At 40.4% G+C, this 21,882-nt stretch overlaps 1 protein-coding gene across 1 annotated transcript in view; it reads right to left on the bottom strand.

Moving 5' to 3' along the window:
* pde11al (phosphodiesterase 11a, like) overlaps positions 1–21,882 on the bottom strand; it is a 264,935-nt gene that overhangs the window by 76,123 nt on the left and 166,930 nt on the right. Inside the window, exons 12-14 of the mRNA XM_055659453.1 lie at positions 21,279–21,386; positions 9,481–9,590; positions 2,154–2,244 (exon numbers count right to left, since the gene is read on the bottom strand). Of these exons, the coding sequence (XP_055515428.1) occupies positions 2,154–2,244; positions 9,481–9,590; positions 21,279–21,386 (309 nt within the window). The remainder of the gene's footprint in view (positions 1–2,153; positions 2,245–9,480; positions 9,591–21,278; positions 21,387–21,882) is intronic.

The following is a 21,882-nucleotide window of genomic DNA, read 5'->3' as shown; positions in this document are numbered from 1 at the left end:
CACTTCAAAAATGGATGCCCAATACTATGCAAGTGTTTCATATGTAGTTTAACCAAGAACTGCAGATGCTGGTTTAAATCGAAGGTAGACACAAAATGCTGGAGTAACTCAGCGGGATAGGCAGCATCTCTGGAGCGAAGGAATGGGTGACGTTTCGGGTCGAGACCCTTCTTCAGATTTTAGATAGTTTAACAAAATCATTTATTTATATTCTTTCTAGATTGAACACTAATATTCCATTAACCTTTTAGATCAGACATGTATAGTGTATGGTGTATCTGGATTCATAAAACTTCTTCACTTCCATTTTATTTCACAATTTAGTACTTGATGCTATCTACAGGATGCATTAGAATCCAACTTCAACCATTTTGTTGTCAACTAATCTGCATCACTTTAAAAAGTTGTATATCCAAATTGAATTTATTGCAAGCCACAAAAGGAGCATGTGCCCCCTATTGAAATAACACAACCATGATTACTCAGTGGCTGATATAGTTCAAATAGCTTATCAAATCTGCTGGAGTAAAATGATCCAGGAAAGCATGTCTGCTTCTTTCAGAGGCTTCCCATCTCATGGCATTGAACTGTTTACCATCAATACCGATGAGCATAGCAGCACCATTCATGCTACCAGCCTGCAATCATAATAAACCTCACTAACATCTCTGCATGCACTGACTTAGCTAAAAGCCTCAGTTGGAATCAAATGATTCGGGGCATGCTTTAACACAATGGGCTTGCTGACATCAGGATTTCTATCACATAATCAACTTATGACGAGTGCCAGTTTTGGCATCCTTTTTGAGTGCAACACTTCATTCAGTGAGGGAATGGTGGAGTAGATGGAGGACCCATGACCCTTCAAGTTGAAGGCAAGATGGGATTCATTTTTATTCTTGCTGAAAATGAAAAATTTGATTTACATATTGAAACATATTCTTAAGGTTTTCCAACAACATGCGAGTAGTAAGGAAAGTTCAGAAAAGTGACAAAAGAATTGAAAACGGATTAGTTTGGATAAATGTAATGTAAGTTTCTGAGAGTAAACCCAAAGAATCAAATTATTATATATTCTGGAAGTACACACTGAATAGTGTGGATTATCAGTAAGATTTCAGGCTCAAGTACATAGTTGCCTGGAATTGTCACAAAGATTTGCAGATGGGGAATTTATGAATGGACAATAAAGATTTATCCAGGGATTCTGCTATTCTCCCACAGAGATTATGCCAGTTATAGACAATAGACAATTCAACCAAACCGTTAATACAGCTGAAAATAAGTGATCAATTCTTGCTGCCAAGTCGAAGCCCAACCCCTTTAACACCTATTTAATGATTGGAAAAGTTTTCACACCAGGGTTCATTTCATTTAATGAGAACAAACTTGCAAACATTCAAAACTATTCCCTGGCAAGCATCTCAAATAATCTATTGAAAGTGAAGGATAATTTTGCTTTTTAAGATATACCATGTATTTTCATTTGGAGAACTCCCAAAAAAGTATCCCGAATAATGGTTCTTATTTTAAAAGCCTTTGCTGGAACATTTCAGCAAGTCTACACAGAAAATGGATGTTGCAGCAAAGATGGAAGAAAAGTGTTGAAAGCCACTGAATTCCATCTTCTTTCTAAACCTGTGCAAGGATTTCAATAAGCATATTTAAATTACAACTTGTAAGGAGTAATGGTTTAGAACCTGTATCACTGTTTCATACATGAATAAGGATGGCTAGTATATGGGGATAACAATTCATCTGATGCCATGCTTGACTAAAAAATGTGATGACATAAATTATTGGCTAACAAACCAATTGTGTGGCACTAATCAACTTGGTTCCTGTTAAAGAATCCTCGTAAGCATAAACTTTCATTTGTAATAAAACCCTAGCTTTGCTAGGCTTTTGCATTGAGTGGGCAGTCATGCATATATATTTGATATTAGAGTTAGGCTTAATAATTACCACACTATAAATTCTAATGCTATAACTACATAAAAGTATAATTTATAAACCATGACATTTTGCAGCTCAGCAACCATGTTTATTAAAAGCTGATACCCTTTCATATAGGCTGATGCCTTATATCGCATTTGCGAATCATGGGTATTTTTTTCTAATTTTTGTCTGGTCAGTGTTTTTACTTTGTTTACCTCACTCTGCAGTATCATTACAGCATGGTTGAAATGGTGGTGTTCCAAAGTGGCAGATGTCCCGTACAGCTGTGCTAAAGCAGATCCACTTCTGCAGGAAAATCAAACATAAGAGCTATCAGAGCTTGGCTGGTAAACAACTTGCATTCAGGTATCTCCTGGTTCATTACATTGGAAATTTTAAAGTAGTAGCTACATTTGTTAGCAGAATCCAGATATACTTACAAGGATAAACGTATCTGTGCTTTCAGCCATATCTTTATCATATTTATAAATTTTAATTGAAGTGAGTAGAGAGCTGTTGCTATTTGGAAGATTTGCTAAGAGGTAGGTTTAGAAGATGTTATTGCATTAATTGCATAAGATGACCAATGGGGCAGGAAGAAGTAAGGTGAAAGGATGCCTCTGGTGAAAATACATTGTCACAGATCATTTGGGTTGAAAGGTCTGATTGTTTTGCCCACAGAAATAAAAGTGCAAAAAAATGCTGAACCTGTCCTCCCACCACTTGTGACATCAAGTATTCTTAGGTCAGGAACGGTTTTGCTCAAACATTCAGGCAGTTTTGATGAGCCCATACTGATATGAGGCAACCATGTTGGAAATGTGGGTGCCAAAAAGCACCATGTTCCAACCATAACCATGCACCTAATATTTTATTTACAGAGGATGATAGGCCCATAAAATTACCCCAGTAACAACACAGGCCTTTTTTGAGCCCCCAAAAATGTACATCACCTCCGTTCACAACAAAGTAACAAGTATGGTTGTTTTCCATGGTTGGTTTCCATGCAAGGTTGATGTTAGGATGGCCAGTGAAATGTGGCAACTTAGCCTGAGGGATCCTGGAATCTAGTGCACAAACTCCTCAATATAATTATGTGGTATGTATAAACTTCTCTTACTGTAAATATATGACAACATGAAAAACCCATCTGTGTACACTTTTGTTCTGGCCTTTCACCATGTTCTGCTTCCTAGCAGCATCATACATCCACCAAATTCACCAAGTTACTCCAGCTCTCCTTCCCAATGATTTTGGCCCTGGAGTGCTTGCTGACATGCATGGGCGGAAATCCTGGGGGCCGGGAGACGCAAGTCCCCCCCCCCCCCCCCCCCCATATGTTGTGTAATCCAGACTTTATCAGATGTTTTCTAAGGGCTGAATCGGCCCATTCGTGGGGCCTTTCAGCGGCCGGCACGGCTTAAAATCAAACTGCTGCATCGAGGCGATCGAGGCTCCCGATGTTGAAGGCCCCGCCGGCCTATGAAAGGCCCCGTGAACGGGCCGATTGAAGCCCCACGATTCGGGGCGGATGAAGCTGCTGTTGCTGGAGTTCAGAGTCGGTCACCAACCAGGTCAGCATCCGATGTTACTGTCTACAGTGCCCACGGCCGAAGCCTCGTGTGTGTGCACATGTGCGTGTGTGTGCATGCGTACACGCGGCCGCCAAGAAATTGTGTCCCCCATGTTTTGATAGTGATTTCCGTGCCTGCGGACATGAGTATGATTCTTATGTTAACTGACTTAAAAGGTGTGACCTGGCCACCTGGGATAGTTTATCTTATGAGCAGATTAACTGCCATTTTTAGGGAGGATAATTTGGTCCACACATTCTGTGCAACAAAGCTATTAGTTACTTTATATACCTGTAGAGATTCTTTCACAGAACGTAGAAAAGTACATCACAGGAGCAGGTCCTTCTCCCCACAAAGGCCGCACTGAACAAAGTTAAACTATTCTCCTCTGCCTGCATGTGATCCATTTTCCCCATGCTCTGCATATTCATCTGACTTCTAAAAGCCTCTTAAATGTCACTGTGATATCTCCACCTCCTTTACGGCTCGTGACAATACATTCCGGGCACCCACCACTTGTTCCACACACCTCCTTCATACTTTGCACCTCTCACTTTAAAGCTATACCCTCTAGTCCAAGTGATTGACATGTAGTTTCACTACTTCTTTGATTGTATTGCCCTATTTAATTTTACACAAAAGAGGCAACATGAATTAAATGGCACCATTTAAAATAGGAGATGGAACAGTGGAAACTGACGGTGTATATGCATAATTTTTTGAAGGTGACAGTATAAAATGAAGGCTTATAAAATTATATGGGATTCTTCATTTATAACTAACGAGCTACGTTAAGCCTTTACAAATAGTGGACCCATTCTACCTCTGCAGCCATTTGAGGGCACTGTACTTTAGGAGAGGCATTAAGCTTTTTTAGATGCAAAGATTTACAGAAACATAATTTTAAATGCATTTTTCTCTCCCAGGCCATCTAGTGCTCAAAAAAATATATGCAAGTACTTGAATCAAAAAAGATCAATTCAGTTCTTTTTATTACATTTTGATTGTAAATTTTACTTTTTGTACTATTTAGATCCATTTTGTATGTACAAATGTTATCATCTTTTTCTAATCTTTTCTCAACACAGAAAACTAAGAGCGGCAAACATCTCTTCAGTTTTTACATCCAAGCTGTTCAGCTACTTCATTGTTTATAACAAACAACCAAAATATTGTGATCCTGAAGCATGTATACACAAGTTAATAAAATGTAATAGGGACACAAAGACAAGGCTAACCTTGGGTAAACGGGCAAATTCAAATGAAAATTCAGTACACGGTCTATATCTTGTATTCTTACAAAACATGGAAACATAGAAAATAGGCCATTTGGCCCTTCTAGTCAACACCGCCATTCAATATGATCATGGCTAATCATTCAGAATCAGTAGTCTGTTCCTTCTTTTTCTCCATATCCCTTGATTCCATTAGCCCGAAGTGCTATATCTAACTCTCTCTTGAAATTGTATGAAAGATTATGCTATAGCAATGAATGGCCATGGTATGCAACATTTTTTATGATGCAGAAATATAAAGAATTACAAGTGTCATCCTTTAATTTCTAGAGCTTTCCCACTCTCCACATAAACCCTTAACACAGCAGTTCCAGCCCCTGTTGATATCAATAGCAAAGGAAAATGTGCAAAATGATCTCAATTTTGATTCCTCCTGCTGTTATACTGATACAGAATGGCACTGGTGGGCTGCAGACGGTGATAGTTAGGCTTAGAATCTGCAAGGTATAAAATTGCTCTGTCAGTTGATGATATTGAAGATAATCATTTAACAAACATAAAGGTATCATAATCTCAAACAGCATCAGTTACCTGCAGGGCTCACATATGCAAGCTCTATCACTGCATTCTGAAGAATGATTTCAATTTATAACAAACTTAAAGTTTAATGTTGTCTTGACCTTAAAGGAAACCTTCAGGGTACCATTTTTACTCATCTGTATAAAGAACATCATGAAAATCTTAAATCTCAATTAAACAATAAAATGAGTTGTGTGACAGCCAGGCATGCTCTGATTCTCCTCATTCTTAATATTTAATATGAACAGTTATTGAGTTCATTCACTAAACCTGGAATAAAATAAGGCAATGGACTGAGCACAGACAAGGAATCAACACACATTCTGTGTTAGTCGGAATTGTTCATTTGAAGTTACAATCAGATCAGTATACTGCAGTATAATGTGGATAAATGTGAGGTTATCCATTTTGGTGGCAAAAAAACAGGAAAGCAGACTATTATCTAAATGGTGGCCGACTAGGAAAAGGGGAGATGCAGCGAGACCTGGGTGTCATGGTACACCAGTCATTGAAAGTAGGCATGCAGGTGCAGCAGGCAGTGAAGAAAGCGAATGGTATGTTAGCTTTCATAGCAAAAGGATTTGAGTATATGAGCAGGGAGGTTCTACTGCAGTTGTACAGGGTCTTGGTGAGACCATACCTGGAGTATTGCGTACAGTTTTGGTCTCCAAATCTGAGGAAGGACATTATTGCCATAGAGGTAGTGCAGAGACGGTTCACCAGACTGATTCCTGGGATGTCAGGACTGTCTTATGAAGAAAGACTGGATAGACTTGGTTTATACTCTCTAGAATTGAGGAGATTGAGAGGGGATCTTATAGAAACTTACAAAATTCTTAAGGGGTTGGACAGGCTAGATGCAGGAAGATTGCTCCCGATGTTGGGAAAGTCCAGGACAAGGGGTCACAGCTTAAGGATAAGGGGGAAATCCTTTAAAACCGAGATGAGAAGAACTTTTTTCACACAGAGAGTGGTGAATCTCTGGAACTCTCTGCCGCAGAGGGTAGTCGAGGCCAGTTCATTGGCTATATTTAAGAGGGAGTTAGATGTGGCCCTTGTGGCTAAGGGGATCAGAGGGTATGGAGAGAAGGCAGGTACGGAATACTGAGTTGGATGATCAGCCATGATCATATTGAATGGCGGTGCAGGCTCAAAGGGCCGAATGGCATACTCCTGCACCTAATTTCTATGTTTCTATGTTTCTATCAGCCATGATCTTACTGAATGGTAGAGCAAGCATGAGGGACTCAGTATCCACAACCTCCTGTTTCATGTACTTAATTTATCTTCTTACATGCTACCTCACTTCATCTTGGACACTACAGATAGTGTAAGAATCCACCTCTTGCCTTTCACCTTTTCCCTTTTGTACTCATTGTTAGGCCTGCAAGTGTACAGCCAATCAGAGTTGGCAGAGGGATGGAGTGGGGGTGAAGGTGAGGGGGATATACTGTTCTGGTTCCAGCAACTCAGGCACACTAAGACCAAATAAAAGGGGAAAAAATGATGCAAGTGCTAAGTAGGTCAATCAGCATTTGCGAATGAGAAAGAGAATCAATGTTTCAGACTGAAAACTCTTCATCAGAACTGGGAAAGGTGAAAAACGTGCTGAGTGCTTCCAGCATTTTTTGTTTTTAAATCCAATTTCCATCATCTGCTGTTTTATTGCACTCACAAAGAGACTTGCTAAAGATGACAGCACCCGGAGGTTTTTGTCAGTCTCCCTACCTGCTTCCACTACCTGCAACCTCCAGCAACCACCTGCAACCCCCGGGAACCGTACGGAAACCTTGGGTGGGGCGCAAAGTCTCCAGACGTTTACGTTCAGGTTTCCTAAGTGGGACAGGGTCACAAGGCTCTGTTATCCTTCTTTGGGATGACAGCACCTGCGATCTTGCCCCCGCCCCTACAGTGTTGCATGTCTATCAGTCCAGGCTGCTGGTGCATGGTGGGAGGTTACAATCGGATGCCAACCTTTTCAGAGTCACTTGAGATCCACCTCTCATCCAGAAAGTCTACAGTCTTTCATTAGGTGTGTATTGCATTTTAAAATGTACAACTGACTTGGTGATTGCATGAGCATTTCCCTCTCAAGCCTTTAACACATTTTCTACAACTTCCCATAATTGGTCAAACAGGAAAGCAAAAATGGTGCTGACAGCCTGATCCTCTGCCAGATAAATACACCAGCTACATAATCATGGCCAGCTGCATTTTATTCACAGAGATCTTTTGCGAAGTAGAACCAAAGTTATTTATCATCAACATACAATGAAGAACGGATGAATATGAGCCCAAAGACAAAGATAAATCCCCGCACTGATATGGACAGAAATAGCACCAATTATAGAGGAATGCTTATTTCTGCTTGTGTCGTAATTTTTCCAGCCTTTCATTTACTACATATTTTATTTTTCACACCAAATAACGATACCTGGGTCATTTAGGTTTGGCCCCAAGATTACAGAGAAAAGCTCCAGGCCATTTGAGCTCCGGCATCCATCTGCGCACGTAGCTTAAGTCTTGAAAGCAGAAGGTTCCTGTTAGCATGGCCACACCTGATGCTGGCCTGTCATACATCAATTGGAGCCATGTCTCTAAGTGAGCATAGTTGCAAAGTTCTTGGTTTTGCAAATTATCCAATATTATTTTGGGAAAAAACTATTCCTCTACCATCAGGTGAATGTTAATTAAAATATGAATCGATCATTTGATTAACAGATACATTTAATCAATAATACTTGCATGTGAAATTCAAATATTATTTCGATTCAGTCTCTTGATCAAGAGCATAATTTTCCAATGTTGCAAATTTACACATTACTAGTCAATTTCACGTGTCACTGCACACAGGGAATAATGAACAAGTGTAGTCTTCAGGTGAACTTGGGGTCAAGGCTTTGTTCATTGGGAACGAAGATTCTAAGCTAATCGCAAATGCTCATGTAATACAGGTCCAAAATTTGATGTAAAAATCAATCCAGCAGTACTGACATTCGACCAGCTTTTCGCAGGTTTAACTTTTTTATTTTTTTTGCACTGAGTATTGGTAAATAGAGCAGCTGATAATACCACGGTGAGAGAAATCAGAATGAACAAGAAATGGAACAATTCAAGAGCTTTTTAAATTAAAAATGCAAAAGGTCGGAAGGAAATTACAATTTAAATGGGTGAATTCTATGTTTGACAAGTATAGAAAGAGATTATGGAGCGGTAAGGAAACATTAAGTTTAGGAGGAAGAATGGAATACAGTTAAATTGAAAGAAAAACATGTTTTTGATCTATTTCTGCATTTTTTACATTTTTAAGTGAACAGCCTAAATTATTAAATTATTTTAGGCTGTTCATTATTATTAATTTTCAATGTAATTATTAATTTTCAATGAAGAAAAGGCAGTGTGACAGTAATTTATATTAAGTAAATTATTTGCTTATGAGGAATATTTGCTCTGAAATCGACAAGAGTTGACTGAAGCGTGGAATTCATATTGATAGTAATAATACAGCAGTCCCATCTCAATCAATGCTTTTCAAAGATTATTTTTTTACAAACGTGATACAGATGTTAAGATTTATTTGAATCACATAACAGATCACTGCATCTCAGAGAGCAACTTTTGATTTCCACGTTTAACTGTATCTGTCCTAATCAAAAATTGCTGGATGAAAACACTGACTACCATTAGCCTTACCACTTTTTGATAGCACTCTGTGGGTCATGTTTATTGTAGCTTCTATGTATATAATGCATGTAATGTTTTTAAAATATTGTTCACATCTTGAGACCAATACAATTTTGTTCAGGTCTGAATGACAATAAAGGTATTCTATTCTATTCTATTCTATTCTATTCTATTCTATTCTATCTTAACAAACCACAATGGAAAATGTTGATATTTTTGAAGAAAAATGAATTTATACTAATTATCCATCTCCTCTGATCTTTTATTAGACACTAAATTTATTTTTACAATTACCTTTCATTGTTCTGCACTGGTGAAACACAAATTTGCAAAAAAAATGCCCAGAATATATAATCCTTGATATTAGAAGGTATTTTTGCTTTATAGTACTCCACATGAAAAGGCAGCAACGTAACAGTTATTTACTTCCTTCAACTGATCACTGAAGAATAGATTCATCTTTCACTTACTTTGCCTGAAAAGCATTGTTTGTTCCTCTGTGATCAAGGTCATGACAAAGGCAACCCACCATCAAGGCTAAAATTTCAATATCAGTCAGAATTTCCTGAAAATCAGCAGTCTGAAAGAAGGATAGTTGATAAATAATTATTTTTTTTATTCACTAACATTTCTCCTGAGATACATTCAAAGCGAGTAGGAGGACAGGCAATTTATACTGATTGAAAAATTATACCAATGTAATATGTTCAGTCTCATGGATAGAAGATTGCCCATTTCCAGAAATTTTGTGGGCTGATTTTATTTCTATTGGTGTTAGTCCGTTATAAATGGGTTAGGTACTGTGTAAATCTCTGCAGTAGTTCTCAATTTCCAGAGTATAATTATTCACAAGTATCACAGCACTCATGGCAGGTGAGGTGAAAGATTGCAAGTGTATCAGGGTGATATTGCACTCTGCTCCTTCATGGAGCATTTCCGCAGATAAGTACCGAGAAGTATAAATAATATTTCTGTTTGAGATCTGTCCCTTTCGCAGTAATGGATGCCACTAGATGCAGTGACTTGCTGTATGTAACCAGCAGGAGTTTCTTGAGCAGAGCACCAACAGCATTCTGAATAAAATACAGCCTTTCGGCCCAATGTTTGTGCCAAACATAATACCAAATTAAACTGATATCATCTGCTTTTACATTATCTATATTCCTGTATTCTCTACATTTCCATGTGCCAATCTAAAATCCTCTTAAATGCCATGATTGTATCTACCTCCACTACTAACCCAGGCAATGTGTTCCAGGCTCCCACCACTCTCTGGGTTAAAACCTTGCCCCACACATCTCCATTAAACTTTCCCTCACCTAATAGCTATGCCCTCTAGTGTTAGACATTTCCACCAAGCCAACAGGTTATGATTGTTTACCCTATTTATGCCTCTCATAATTTTATATACTTCTATCAAGTCCCCTCTCAACCTCCAGACTTTCCAGAGAAAATAATCCGTCTACCTAATCTCTCTCTGTAGCGGTTCTCTGTGTATTTTCAAGAGAGAGCTTGATAGGGTTCTTAAAGATAGCGGAGTCAGGGGATATGAGGAGAAGGTAGGAACGTGGTACTAATTGTGGATGATCAGCCATGATCATATTGAATGACGGTGCTGGCTCGAAGGGCCGAATGGCCTACTCCTGCACCTATTGTCTATTGTCTAAATCCAGGCAGCATTCTGGTAAACTTCCTCTGAACTCCCTCCAAAGCCTCCACATCTTTCCTGCATTAGCAGTGACTATCAACTTCATAAGTGCTCAAATCTTCTGGGATCAACTTCACCAAATTACTTATGAGGCTAACATACAGACAGGTTAATGTAACCATATAATAAGAATATAACCATATAACAATTACAGCACGGAAACAGGCCATCTCGACCCTTCTAGTCCATGCCAAACACGTATTCTCCTCTAGTCCCATACACCTGCGTTCAGACCATAACCCTCCATACCTTTCCCGTCCATATAACTATCCAATTTATTTTTAAATGATAAAAACAAACCTGCCTCCACCACCTTCACTGGAAGCTCATTCCACACAGCTACCACTCTCTGAGTAAAGAAGTTCCCCCTCATGTTACCCCTAAACTTCTGTCCCTTAATTCTCAAGTCATGTCCCCTTGTTTGAATCTTCCCTACTCTCAGTGGGAAAAGCTTATCCACGTCAACTCTGTCTATGCCTCTCATCATTTTAAAGACCTCTATCAAGTCCCTCCTTAACCTTCTGCGCTCCAAAGAATAAAGCCCTAACTTGTTCAACCTTTCTCTGTAACTTAGTTGCTGAAACCCAGGCAACATTCTAGTAAATCTCCTCTGTATTCTCTCTATTTTGTTGACATCCTTCCTATAATTAGGCGACCAAAATTGTTCACCATACTCCAAAATTGGCCTCACCAATGCATTGTACAATTTTAACATTACATCCCAACTTCTATACTCAATGCTCTGATTTATAAAGGCCAGCACACCAAAAGCTTTCTTTACCACCCTATCTACATGAGATTCCACTTTCAGGGAACTGTGCACAGTTATTCCCAGATCCCTCTGTTCACCTGCATTCTTCAATTCCCTACCATTTACCATTTACGTCCTATTTTGATTTGTCCTGCCAAGATGTAGCACCTCACACTTATCAGCATTAAACTCCATCTGCCATCTTTCAGCCCACTCTTCCAACTGGCATAAATCTCTCTGTAGACTTTGAAAATCTACTTCATTATCCACAACCCCACCTATCTTAGTATCATCTGCATACTTACTAATCCAATTTACCACACCATCATCCAGATCATTGATGTACATGACAAACAACAGTGGACCCAATACAGATCCCTGTGGCACCCCACTAGTCACCAGCCTCCAACCTGACAAACAACCATCCACCATTACTCTCTGGCATCTCCCATTCAGCCACTGTTGAATCCATCTTGCTACTCCTCCATTAATCCCCAACCATTGAACCTTCTTAACCAACCTTCCGTGAGGAACCTTGTCAAAGGCCTTACTGAAGTCCATGTATACAACATCCACTGCTTTACCCTCATCAATTTCCCGAGTAACCTCTTCAAAAAATTCAAGAAGATTAGTCAAACATGACCTTCCAGGCACAAATCCATGTTGACTGTTCCTAATCAAACCCTGTTTATCCAGATGCTTATATATATTATCTCTAAGTATCCTTTCCATTAATTTGTCCACCACTGACGTCAAAGTAACAGGTCTATAATTGCTAGGTTTACTCTTAGACCCCTTTTTAAACAATGGAACAACATGCGCAGTACGCCAATCCTCCGGCACTATTCCCGTTTCTAATGACATTTGAAATATTTCTGTCATAGCCCCTGCTATTTCTACACTAACTTCCCTCAATGTCCTAGGGAATATCCTGTCCAGACCTGGAGACTTATCCACTTTTATATTTCTCAAAAGTGTCAGTACTTCCTCTTCTTTGATCCTCATAGTTTCCATAGCTACTCTACTCGTTTCCCTTACCTCACATAATTCAATATCCTTATCCTTGTAAGTATATAAAAGCAAAACTGTTTCCATTTGTTGTTCACCCGTTCCAATGATCTGTCCCTGGCATTACGAGTCTGGAATTCCACAAGTATTGATTCCAACAGATAGATCTTCCTGCCAATGCTCTCCAATTGTCTGGACCTATAAAGACTAATGGATATTTTCCATCCCTTGTGTTATATTAGTATGGGTTCGTTTTTTATTAGAAGAGCAGCAAAGGGCATTAGACACAGGAATAGATCTGTTCCTGTGTCTAACTCATAGGAAACAGATCTGTTCCAGAGGCTATTGGATCCAATTTTTTTTTTTAATTGCAGGACTGTGATGAGGGAGTGGCACCAACTGCATCTCTCTTACAACTGGACACAGGCATTTTCAACATTTTTTCATTCTGTGATGGAAGGAAGGCCATTGACACGAGATGAAAATGGTTGGGTAGAGTAATTGTTACAGTGTTGGTCTGGCATTGTAATGACTAGCCTCTAATGAGAACATCTTTGCACCTCACTTTGCCACAAATCAATCAAATATTACCTTAACCACATTGGTGCCAGATGAATCTCATTACTAACTCTAAAGTCCTGTATCTCATTCCTAAAAGGTACAATGGGACCTAATTCTCCAATTTGGGTTCTCTAATCCAGTGGCTCTCAATCTTTTTTAGTTCATGGCCCCCTTGGGCTCTTTAATTTTTCTATGCCCCCCCCCCCCCCCCTCCTGACATTATTTAGGGGGCCACAGCTTCATTGAACCTGTGGCCCCCTAAATCCCCAATTTTTTTGTGCCCCCTGAAATGTGCCATGGCCCCAGGTTGGGAATCACTGCTCTAATCCAAGTTCTCTAATTCAGTGACCATCTTTGGTAGGCAGAGTCTGCATACTTTATAAGTGATCTGTCCACAACCTCAAATATTTGTTGCTTTGGTTTACTGAACACTACCATAGCACTAGGCAATCTTCTTGACAAAGCTCTTCACTTGTCCAGATTATGTTATTATTAGTAAAGGCCCAAATATACCTAGAATTCACCAAGACGTTCTGTGGAGAATGTGGCAATGTTGTAGGAGACGCTCATACTCTTTTCATTTATTTAATGAATTTCCCAGGTCTGGCACAATAGAAAATCACCAGATAAATGACGGAGGAAACAATCAAGTTTTCCCTCTAATAAAACCAAATGCAATTATAGTCTAGCAGAGACCAAGATAATTTTTATACTGGACCTCATTGGGAAATGAATTAACATAACAAAAATGATTAACAGCACATTCATGTGGTTAGAGTTATGTGGAGGGAGGAACTGCAGATGCTGGCTTAAACCAATGACACACACAAAAGGCTGCAGTAACTCAGTAGGACGGGCAGTATCTCTGGAGAGAAGGAATGGGTGACGTTTCGGGTTGAGACCCTGTCCCGTTGAGTTACTCCAATTTTTTGTGTCTATATCTGGTTAGAGTCATGGCTGTTTAATAGTACAGGAAGATAAAATGTGTTCAATATGTTAATTTCTCTGTAAACAATAACTATATATTAGCTGCTGTGCTTTAATATAGTCAATTCATGGAAAAATTTATTTTATACTAGACCAAGTGCAGACCCGTTGGGTCTGTTCCTCCAACGTGTAGTTGAGGGGGGGGGGGGGGGGGCATTGGGCGTCACACACATTAATGACCCACACACACACACTAACTACCCCCTCGCCACACGGTAACTACTCCCCTTGTTAATATATTAATATTATTTGTTTGCTCCTTTTACCCCATAATTTTATTTTAAAATGGGTACATAAAAAGAAAAAATGTTTTGAGGAGTGCAAAATCGGATGTAAAATGAATGAGCTAGCAACATGGAAAAAATGACGGCGTTTAATGACGGAGTGGAGCATGAAATCAAAGGCCGAATGTGGCACCCACAAGACATGCAGACAACACACACACACACACACACACACACACACACACACACACACACACACACACACACACACACACACACACACACACACACACACACACACACACACACACACACACACACACACACACACACACACACAGAGTTTTAAATATAGATAGATAGAAATTATTATTCATTCTGTTTGGAACACAACTGTTTGGAACGCAAGACATTTCTACCACTCAATCCGAGATCATACTTTGTGTTGACAAGAAATTAGCCAGAAAACTAATTAGTTAGATCATGCGCTACATGAACGGAACTCACGCAATTCTTAATATCTTCAAAAACTGGTTCATTTGACCTCTATTTAACATTTGTTCACTGCATTAAATATTTACTCTGGGTGTGATAGAGCTACATAGTTTGGAAATAATATATTTATCATAAAGTGGGTGGGAAAGGAATAAGGATAACAGCATAAGGACAATTGAGTACAAAGTCATTTGATGCACTTAGTGGAGTATGAGTATATGTTGTAAATCCAATAAAAAATAATTTAGAATGTTGGGAGGGAAGGATTAAATCTGAATTCAAACATTTGCCATATGGAGTTGTGTTGAGAGTTGATGATAAAGCGTTGACCTATTTCCAAATCAGGAGGAAACTAGGAGGAGATCTTGCACATGAAGACCTTCCATTCCCTTGTCCTTGGTGGTGGTAGGGATCACAGGTTTGGATGGTTTGATCAGTGTGGCCTAAGCGAGTAATTGCAGCACATTTTGAGGACGGTGCACTTTGCAATCATGCTGGAGAAGGAATGTATAGGGCAGTAAATAAGGGGTCAGTTAAGGGGACAGCTTTGTCATGAATGGTGTTGAACATCTTGAGTACTATTTAAACTGCAAATGTCAAGATAGGCCATAGAGTCAGGGTCGTAGAGTGATACAGTGTGGAAACATGCCTTTCAGCTCAACTTGCCCAAACCGGCTAACATGTCCCAGCTACATTAGTCTCACTTGCCCGCGTCTGACCTATATCCCTCCAAACCAGTTCAATCCATGTATCTGCCTAACTGTTTCTTAAATGTTGGGATAGTCCCTGCCTCGACTACCTCCTCCGGCAACTCGTTCCATTCACCCACCACCCTTTGTGTGAAAAGGTTACACCTCATATTAAACCTTTTCCCCTTCACCTTAAACCTATGTCCTCTGGTCTTTGATATACCTGCTCTTAGCAAGTGACTCTACCTGATCTGTTCTTCTCATGATTTTATACATATTTAGGTATTTGTATGTATATATAGGCATTTATTCAAGCTCCTGATTAGTGCCTAATAGATGTTGGAATGGATTGTATTACCCAGATAAATCACTCATTGCAGAATACCCAGCCGCTAACTAGCTTTTGTAGGTATGGTTGTGATTTTAAGTGCAGTCGTATCTCAGCTCAAGTTACTGACAGCCCAGTTACCAGACCTGAATCCGAAAGGATTCAACTGTATGTCCCAGATTCTAGTATCATAAAAACTAATATCACCAGCTCTGATCAGATTGGAATGGGGCATGTCCAGGTCAGGTTTTTATTTTATCTGACCTCCAGTAGGATCTTCTTCCCGCTGAGAGAGTGGAAACTAAAGGGGCTGTCCCACTGCGGCGACCTGATCAGCGAGTTTAGAAGAGTTTGCCATTGACTCAAACTCGCAGCATGGTCGACACGTGGTCCTAGGAGGTCCTATGAGGTCACTGGAACTCTCCTTCATGCTCGAGGGAAGTTCCCGCATACTCGCAGCCTCAGCTAGGTCGCGGAAAATTTCTCAGCATGTTGAAAAATTTACCGCTAGTAAAAATTGGTCGGCGTTGTTCTTTTGAACTCATAGTGCAGTGGTGGGGTCGCTATGTAGTTACAGGCAGTCGAGGGCAGTCGTAGGTAATCTCCTTGGAGCTCATTGGAGTTTTCAGGACCAAGGAAAACTGACCGGTAATGTAAAATGCCCACTAAACTTTATTATAAGTTGTCTGGCTTCTTAACAGTGTCTCCACTCCTTCTCTCCCCTTCTATCCCCCCACCCGCGCTCTCTAAAGGTCTTACCGTACACTGTGCAGCTGTCTTTTACCTTCCTTTTCGTGGGTGTGAATTTCAGACATCGCTCCCCCGCTGTGTGTGTGTGTGTGTGTGAGTGTGTGTGTGTGTGTGTGTGTGCGTGTGTGTGTGTGTGCGCGTGTGTGTGCGTGTGTGCGCGTGTGTGTAGTGCGCGTGTGTGCGTGTGTGTGTGTGTGTGTGTGTGCGCGCGTGTGTGTGTGTGCGCGTGTGTGTGTGTGTGTGTGCATGTGTGTGTGTGCGTGTGTGCGTGCGTGTGTGCGTGTGTGTGTTTGCGCATGTGTGTGCGTGTGTGTGCACGTGTGTGTGTGTGTCTGCATGCATGCGGTCGGTCAATCCAGCTTGCGGTTTCATCGCTGACGGTCGATCCAGCTCGAGGTTTTCCAGGCGAGTGCCCTCGAGCGTGAAGGTCGAAGACACTCTTCTGAACTTGCGGATTAGGTCGCCGCAGTGGGACAGCCCCTTAACCCCCCATTTACAGAGCAGAGGGCAGGAGTGGTAAGGCTGGAAATACTCAGATCTTGCCATGCTGAACCTCATTTTACCCTAGTGTGGCAAGAAAACTAGCAATGGAAAGCTGCAGCGAGACTGCAGTGAAATGGAAGGGCTGTGGTCAAGGGGTTAAGATTTTCAGAAGACCATGGGCACTATTCCTGTTCATCCCAATAACAGCAGCATTTTGAGGATGGTATGCTTTGCAACCATGCTGCAGAAGGAATGTTTAGGGCAGTAAATAAGGTGTCAGTTAACATAGAAATTAGGTGCAGGAGTAGGCCATTCGGCCCTTCGAGCCTGCACCGTGGAGTGCTTGGTCATGAATGTCATAAGGAGCAGAATTTGGTCATTTGGCCCATCACGTCTACTCCACCATTCAATCATGGCCGATCCATCTCTCTCTCCCAACCCCATTCTCTAGCTTCCCCCCATAACCCCTGACACCCATACCAATCCAGTATCTCCGCCTTAAAAATATCCATCGAATTGGCCTTCCACAGATTCACTACCCTCTGACTAAAGAAATTCAGCATCATCTCCTTCCTAAATTCTGAGGCTATGATCTCTGTTCCTAGACTCTCCCACTAGTGGAATGATGGTGGGAATAACGGTGGAATTCCTAGCAGGAATGACGGTGGAACAGCAATGGCAGGAATTTCTGGGCATAATCCGGGAGACGCAGGATCATTTCATTCCAAAAAGGAAGAAAGATTCTAAGGGGAATAGGAGGCAACCGTGGCTGACAAGAGAAGTTAGGGATAGAATAAAACTAAAAGAAAAGATGTATAACACAGCAAAGAGTAGCCAGAAGCCAGAGGATTGGGAAACTTTCATAGGACAACAGAAGGAAACAAAACGGGCAATATGGGCTGAAAAGATGAAGTACGAACGGAAGCTGGCCCGCAATATAAAGAAGGACAGTAAAAGCTTCTTTAGATATGTTAAGGTAAAAAGAGTAGCAAAGTCAAATGTGGGTCCCTTGAAGGCAGACACGGGTGAAATTATTATGGGCAACAAGGAAATGACAGAAGAGTTGAATAGGTACTTCAGATCTGTCTTCACTAAGGAAGACACAAACAATCTCCCAGATGTACTGGAGGACAGAGGAACTAAGGGTGTAGAGGAACTGAAAGAAATTTTCATTAGGTGAGAAATACTATTGGGTACGCTAATGGGACTGAAGGATGATAAATCTCCTGGACCTGATGGTCTGCATCCCAGGGTCCTCAGGGAGGTGGCTCTAGAAATGGTGGATGCATTGGTGATAATTTTACAATGTTCAATAGATTCAGGATCAGTTCCTGTGGATTGGAGCATATCTAATGTTATCCCACTTTTCAAGAAAATGGGGAATTACAGACCAGTTAGCCTGACTTCGGTGGTGGGAAAGATGCTGGAGTCAATTATTAAAGAAGTAATAATGGGGCATTTGGATAGCAATGAAAGGATTAGTCCAAGTCAAAGGGAAAGGGAACTCATGCTTGACTAATCTTCTGGAATTTTTTGAGGATGTGACAAGTAAAATGGACGAAGGGGTGCCAGTGGATGTAATGTATCTAGATTTTCAGAAAGCCTTTGATAAGGTCCTGCATGGGAGACTGGTGACTAAAATTAGAGCACATGGTATTGGGGTTAGGGTGTTGACATGGATAGAAAATTGGTTGGCTGACTGGAAGCAAAGAGTAGGAGTGAACGGGTCTATTTCAGAATGGCAGGCAGTGGCGAGTGGAGTGCCGCAAGGCTCGGTGTTGGGGCCGCAACTGTTTACCATATATATTAATGATTTGGAAGAGCGAATTAGGAGCAACTCTAGCAGGTTTGCGGATGGCACAAAGCTGGGTGGCAGTGTGAACTGTGAAGAGGATGTTAGGTTTCAGGGTAACCTGGACAGGTTGAGTGAGTGGGCAGATGCGTGGCAGATGCAGTATAATATAGATAAATGTGAGGTTATCCACTTTGGCAGCAAAAACAAGGGGGCAGATTATTATCTCAATGGGGTTAGGTCAGGTGTGGGGGAGGTGAAGCGAGACCTGGGTGTTCTTGTACACCGGTCACTGAAAGTTGGCGTGCAGGTACAGCAAGCAGTGAAGAAAGCTAATGGAATGTTGGCCTTCATAACACGAGGATTTCAGTATAGGAGTAAAGAGGTTCTTCTGCAGTTGTATATGGCTCTGGTGAGTACATCTGGAATATTGTGTACAGTTTTGGTCTCCTAATTTGAGGAGGGTCATCCTTGTGATTGAAGCAGTGCAGTGTAGGTTCACGAGATTGATCCCTGGGATGGCTGGACTGTCATATGAGGAAAGATTGAAAAGACTGGGCTTGTATTCACTGGAGTTTAGAAGGATGAGGGGAGGCTCTTATAGAAACATATAAAATGATAAAAGAACTGGACAAGCTAGATGCAGGAAAAATGTTGCCAATGTTGGGCGAGTCCAGAACCAAAGGCCATAGTCTTAGAATAAAGGGGAGTTCATTTAAGACTGAGGGGAGAAAAAATGTTTTCATCGAGTTGTGAAATTATGGAATTTCCTGACACAGAGGGCAGTGGAGGCCAAATCACTGGATGGATTTAAGAGATAGTTAGATAGAGCTCTGGTGGCTAGTGGAGTCAAGGGATATGGGGAGAAGGCAGGCACGGGTTATTGATAGGGGATGATCAGCCATGATCACAATGAATGGTGGTACTGGCTCGAAGGGCCAAATGGCCTCCTCCTGCACCTAGTTTCTATGTTTCTATGTTAGTGGAAACCATCCTCTCTACATCCACTCTAGCCTTTCACTATTCAGTAAGTTTCACTGAGGTGTCCTCTCATCCTTCTTAACTGCAGCAAATACAGGCCCAACACAATCAAACGCTCATCAAACATTAACCCACTCATTCCTGGGATCATTCTTGTAAACCTCCTTTGGACTTTCTTTCCAGCACATCCTTCCTTAGATACGGTGCCCAAAACAGCTCACAATACACCAAATGCGGCCTGATCAGCGCCTTATTCAGCCTCAGTGGGTTGAACAGACTGTTTCTAACCTATGTCTTTCACTGATCACCCTCAGCATTACATCGCTGGTTTTGTATTCTGGTACTCTTGAAATAAATGTTAACACTACGTTTGCCTTCCTTACGACAAACGTGTTGAGCATCTTGAGTGTTATTTAAGTTGAAAATGTCCAGATAGGTATTTATTTAAGCTCCTGATTATTGCCTTATATATGGTGGAATGCATTGTAGTTCCCTGAGATAAATCACCCATGGCAGGATACATAGGCTCAAAATAGCTTTAGTAGATTATGCTTTTCATAAATGTTGACCCAAATCCTGGGAGACTGAGCAATGGTAATAGTGTTAAACATCCAGGGTTTGTGTTAGCAATGGTTGTCATGAATCAGAGACATTATGAAAAAGACAATGGATGGGTAAATAGATTGATAGGTAGTAAGATTATAAAATAATGTTTTGGGTAATTGAGAAAAAGACTGGTTAAAATAGAAAATGTCTTCCAAAATGGGCAACATAGAAACATAGAAACATAGAAAATAGGTGCAGGAGTAGGCCATTCGGCCCTTCGAGCCTGCACCGCCATTCAATATGATCATGGCTGATCATCCAACTCAGTATCCTGTATCTGCCTTCTCTCCATACCCCCTGCTTCCTTTAGCCACAAGGGGGCACATCTAACTTCCTCTTAAATATAGCCAATGAACTGGCCTTAACTACCTTCTGTGGCAGAGAATTCCAGAGATTCACCACTCTCTGTGTGAAAAATGTTTTTCTCATCTCGGTCCTAAAAGACTTCCCCTTAAACTGCAACAAAACTCATGCATGGAAAAAATTTGCCAAGGTGTATAACTGTATTTCTTTATCTAATTTTGCAAAGGTTTCCTCACTCCAAATTACTAAACTGAGGTTGCCCATAGTATCCATTATTTATTTGGCATATCAAATTATTAATTGTCTTACAGCAGCAAATTTTGAAATAACCCAGGTCATAAAATTAATATAACAGTTAGCAATTATAACTCACCCAGCTAATTAAGACATCCCTGTGGAAATGAAATCATGCAATTTATCAAACTGCCTGTATCAAACAAAACTTATGAGTACTTATTGTAACATATTGGAATCAATTGGAGCCCGAGATACTGTGATAAAGGATTTCCCTCTTAATCATATCTTCATTTACCGGTGTCACCTATTTCATGCTGTAATTTACATCCATAGTCTTTATATCTGTCTAACAAGATCGGACTTACCGTAATCATTGCAAACATGCACTGTGCAACATTAAATGCATGACGCCAGTTGTGGTATGGAACTGCACGGTAATTTTTTCTCACGGTAAGCAGCCAGCGACACAAAACCTGCAACACCACAAAAATATGTATGCATTAACTAGTTCTGATGACAGTTAATATATAACCAAGACAGATTTGGTTTATTTTTAAAGTATTGATTTTGTGTACAATCTGTAGCTTGGAGGAAATTTTTGAATTTTGGTCACAGATGAAGTAAGAGTCTATTTCCTTTTGTTTAATTTTTTTTAAGTAATTAAAAATGACAATTTCTATTTCTCACCGCAAGCACTGTTTGAAAATAATCACCAATTTATAGTGGTATGATAAGGCAGGTTTGTTGTGGAATAGCTGTGAAATCAAATAATCGAGTTAAAAATATTGTTAAATTGGAAGGCAGAGTAATTCATGTGAGAAGATTAAATGCACAAATTTGTAAGTTCGTGGAAAGTTATCGTTTCACCTAGAAAGTGAAGAAAGTGAAGTTTTTAACAGGAGACCACGGAAATGGAGTGTAATACAAACAAATGGTGAGATGTTCATAACCTTCAGCAAAATGACGGGC

Source organism: Leucoraja erinacea, chromosome 2 (genome assembly GCF_028641065.1).
Source record: "Leucoraja erinacea ecotype New England chromosome 2, Leri_hhj_1, whole genome shotgun sequence".
Taxonomy (NCBI): domain Eukaryota; kingdom Metazoa; phylum Chordata; class Chondrichthyes; order Rajiformes; family Rajidae; genus Leucoraja; species Leucoraja erinaceus.
This window is presented reverse-complemented; position numbering and strand designations above follow the sequence as displayed.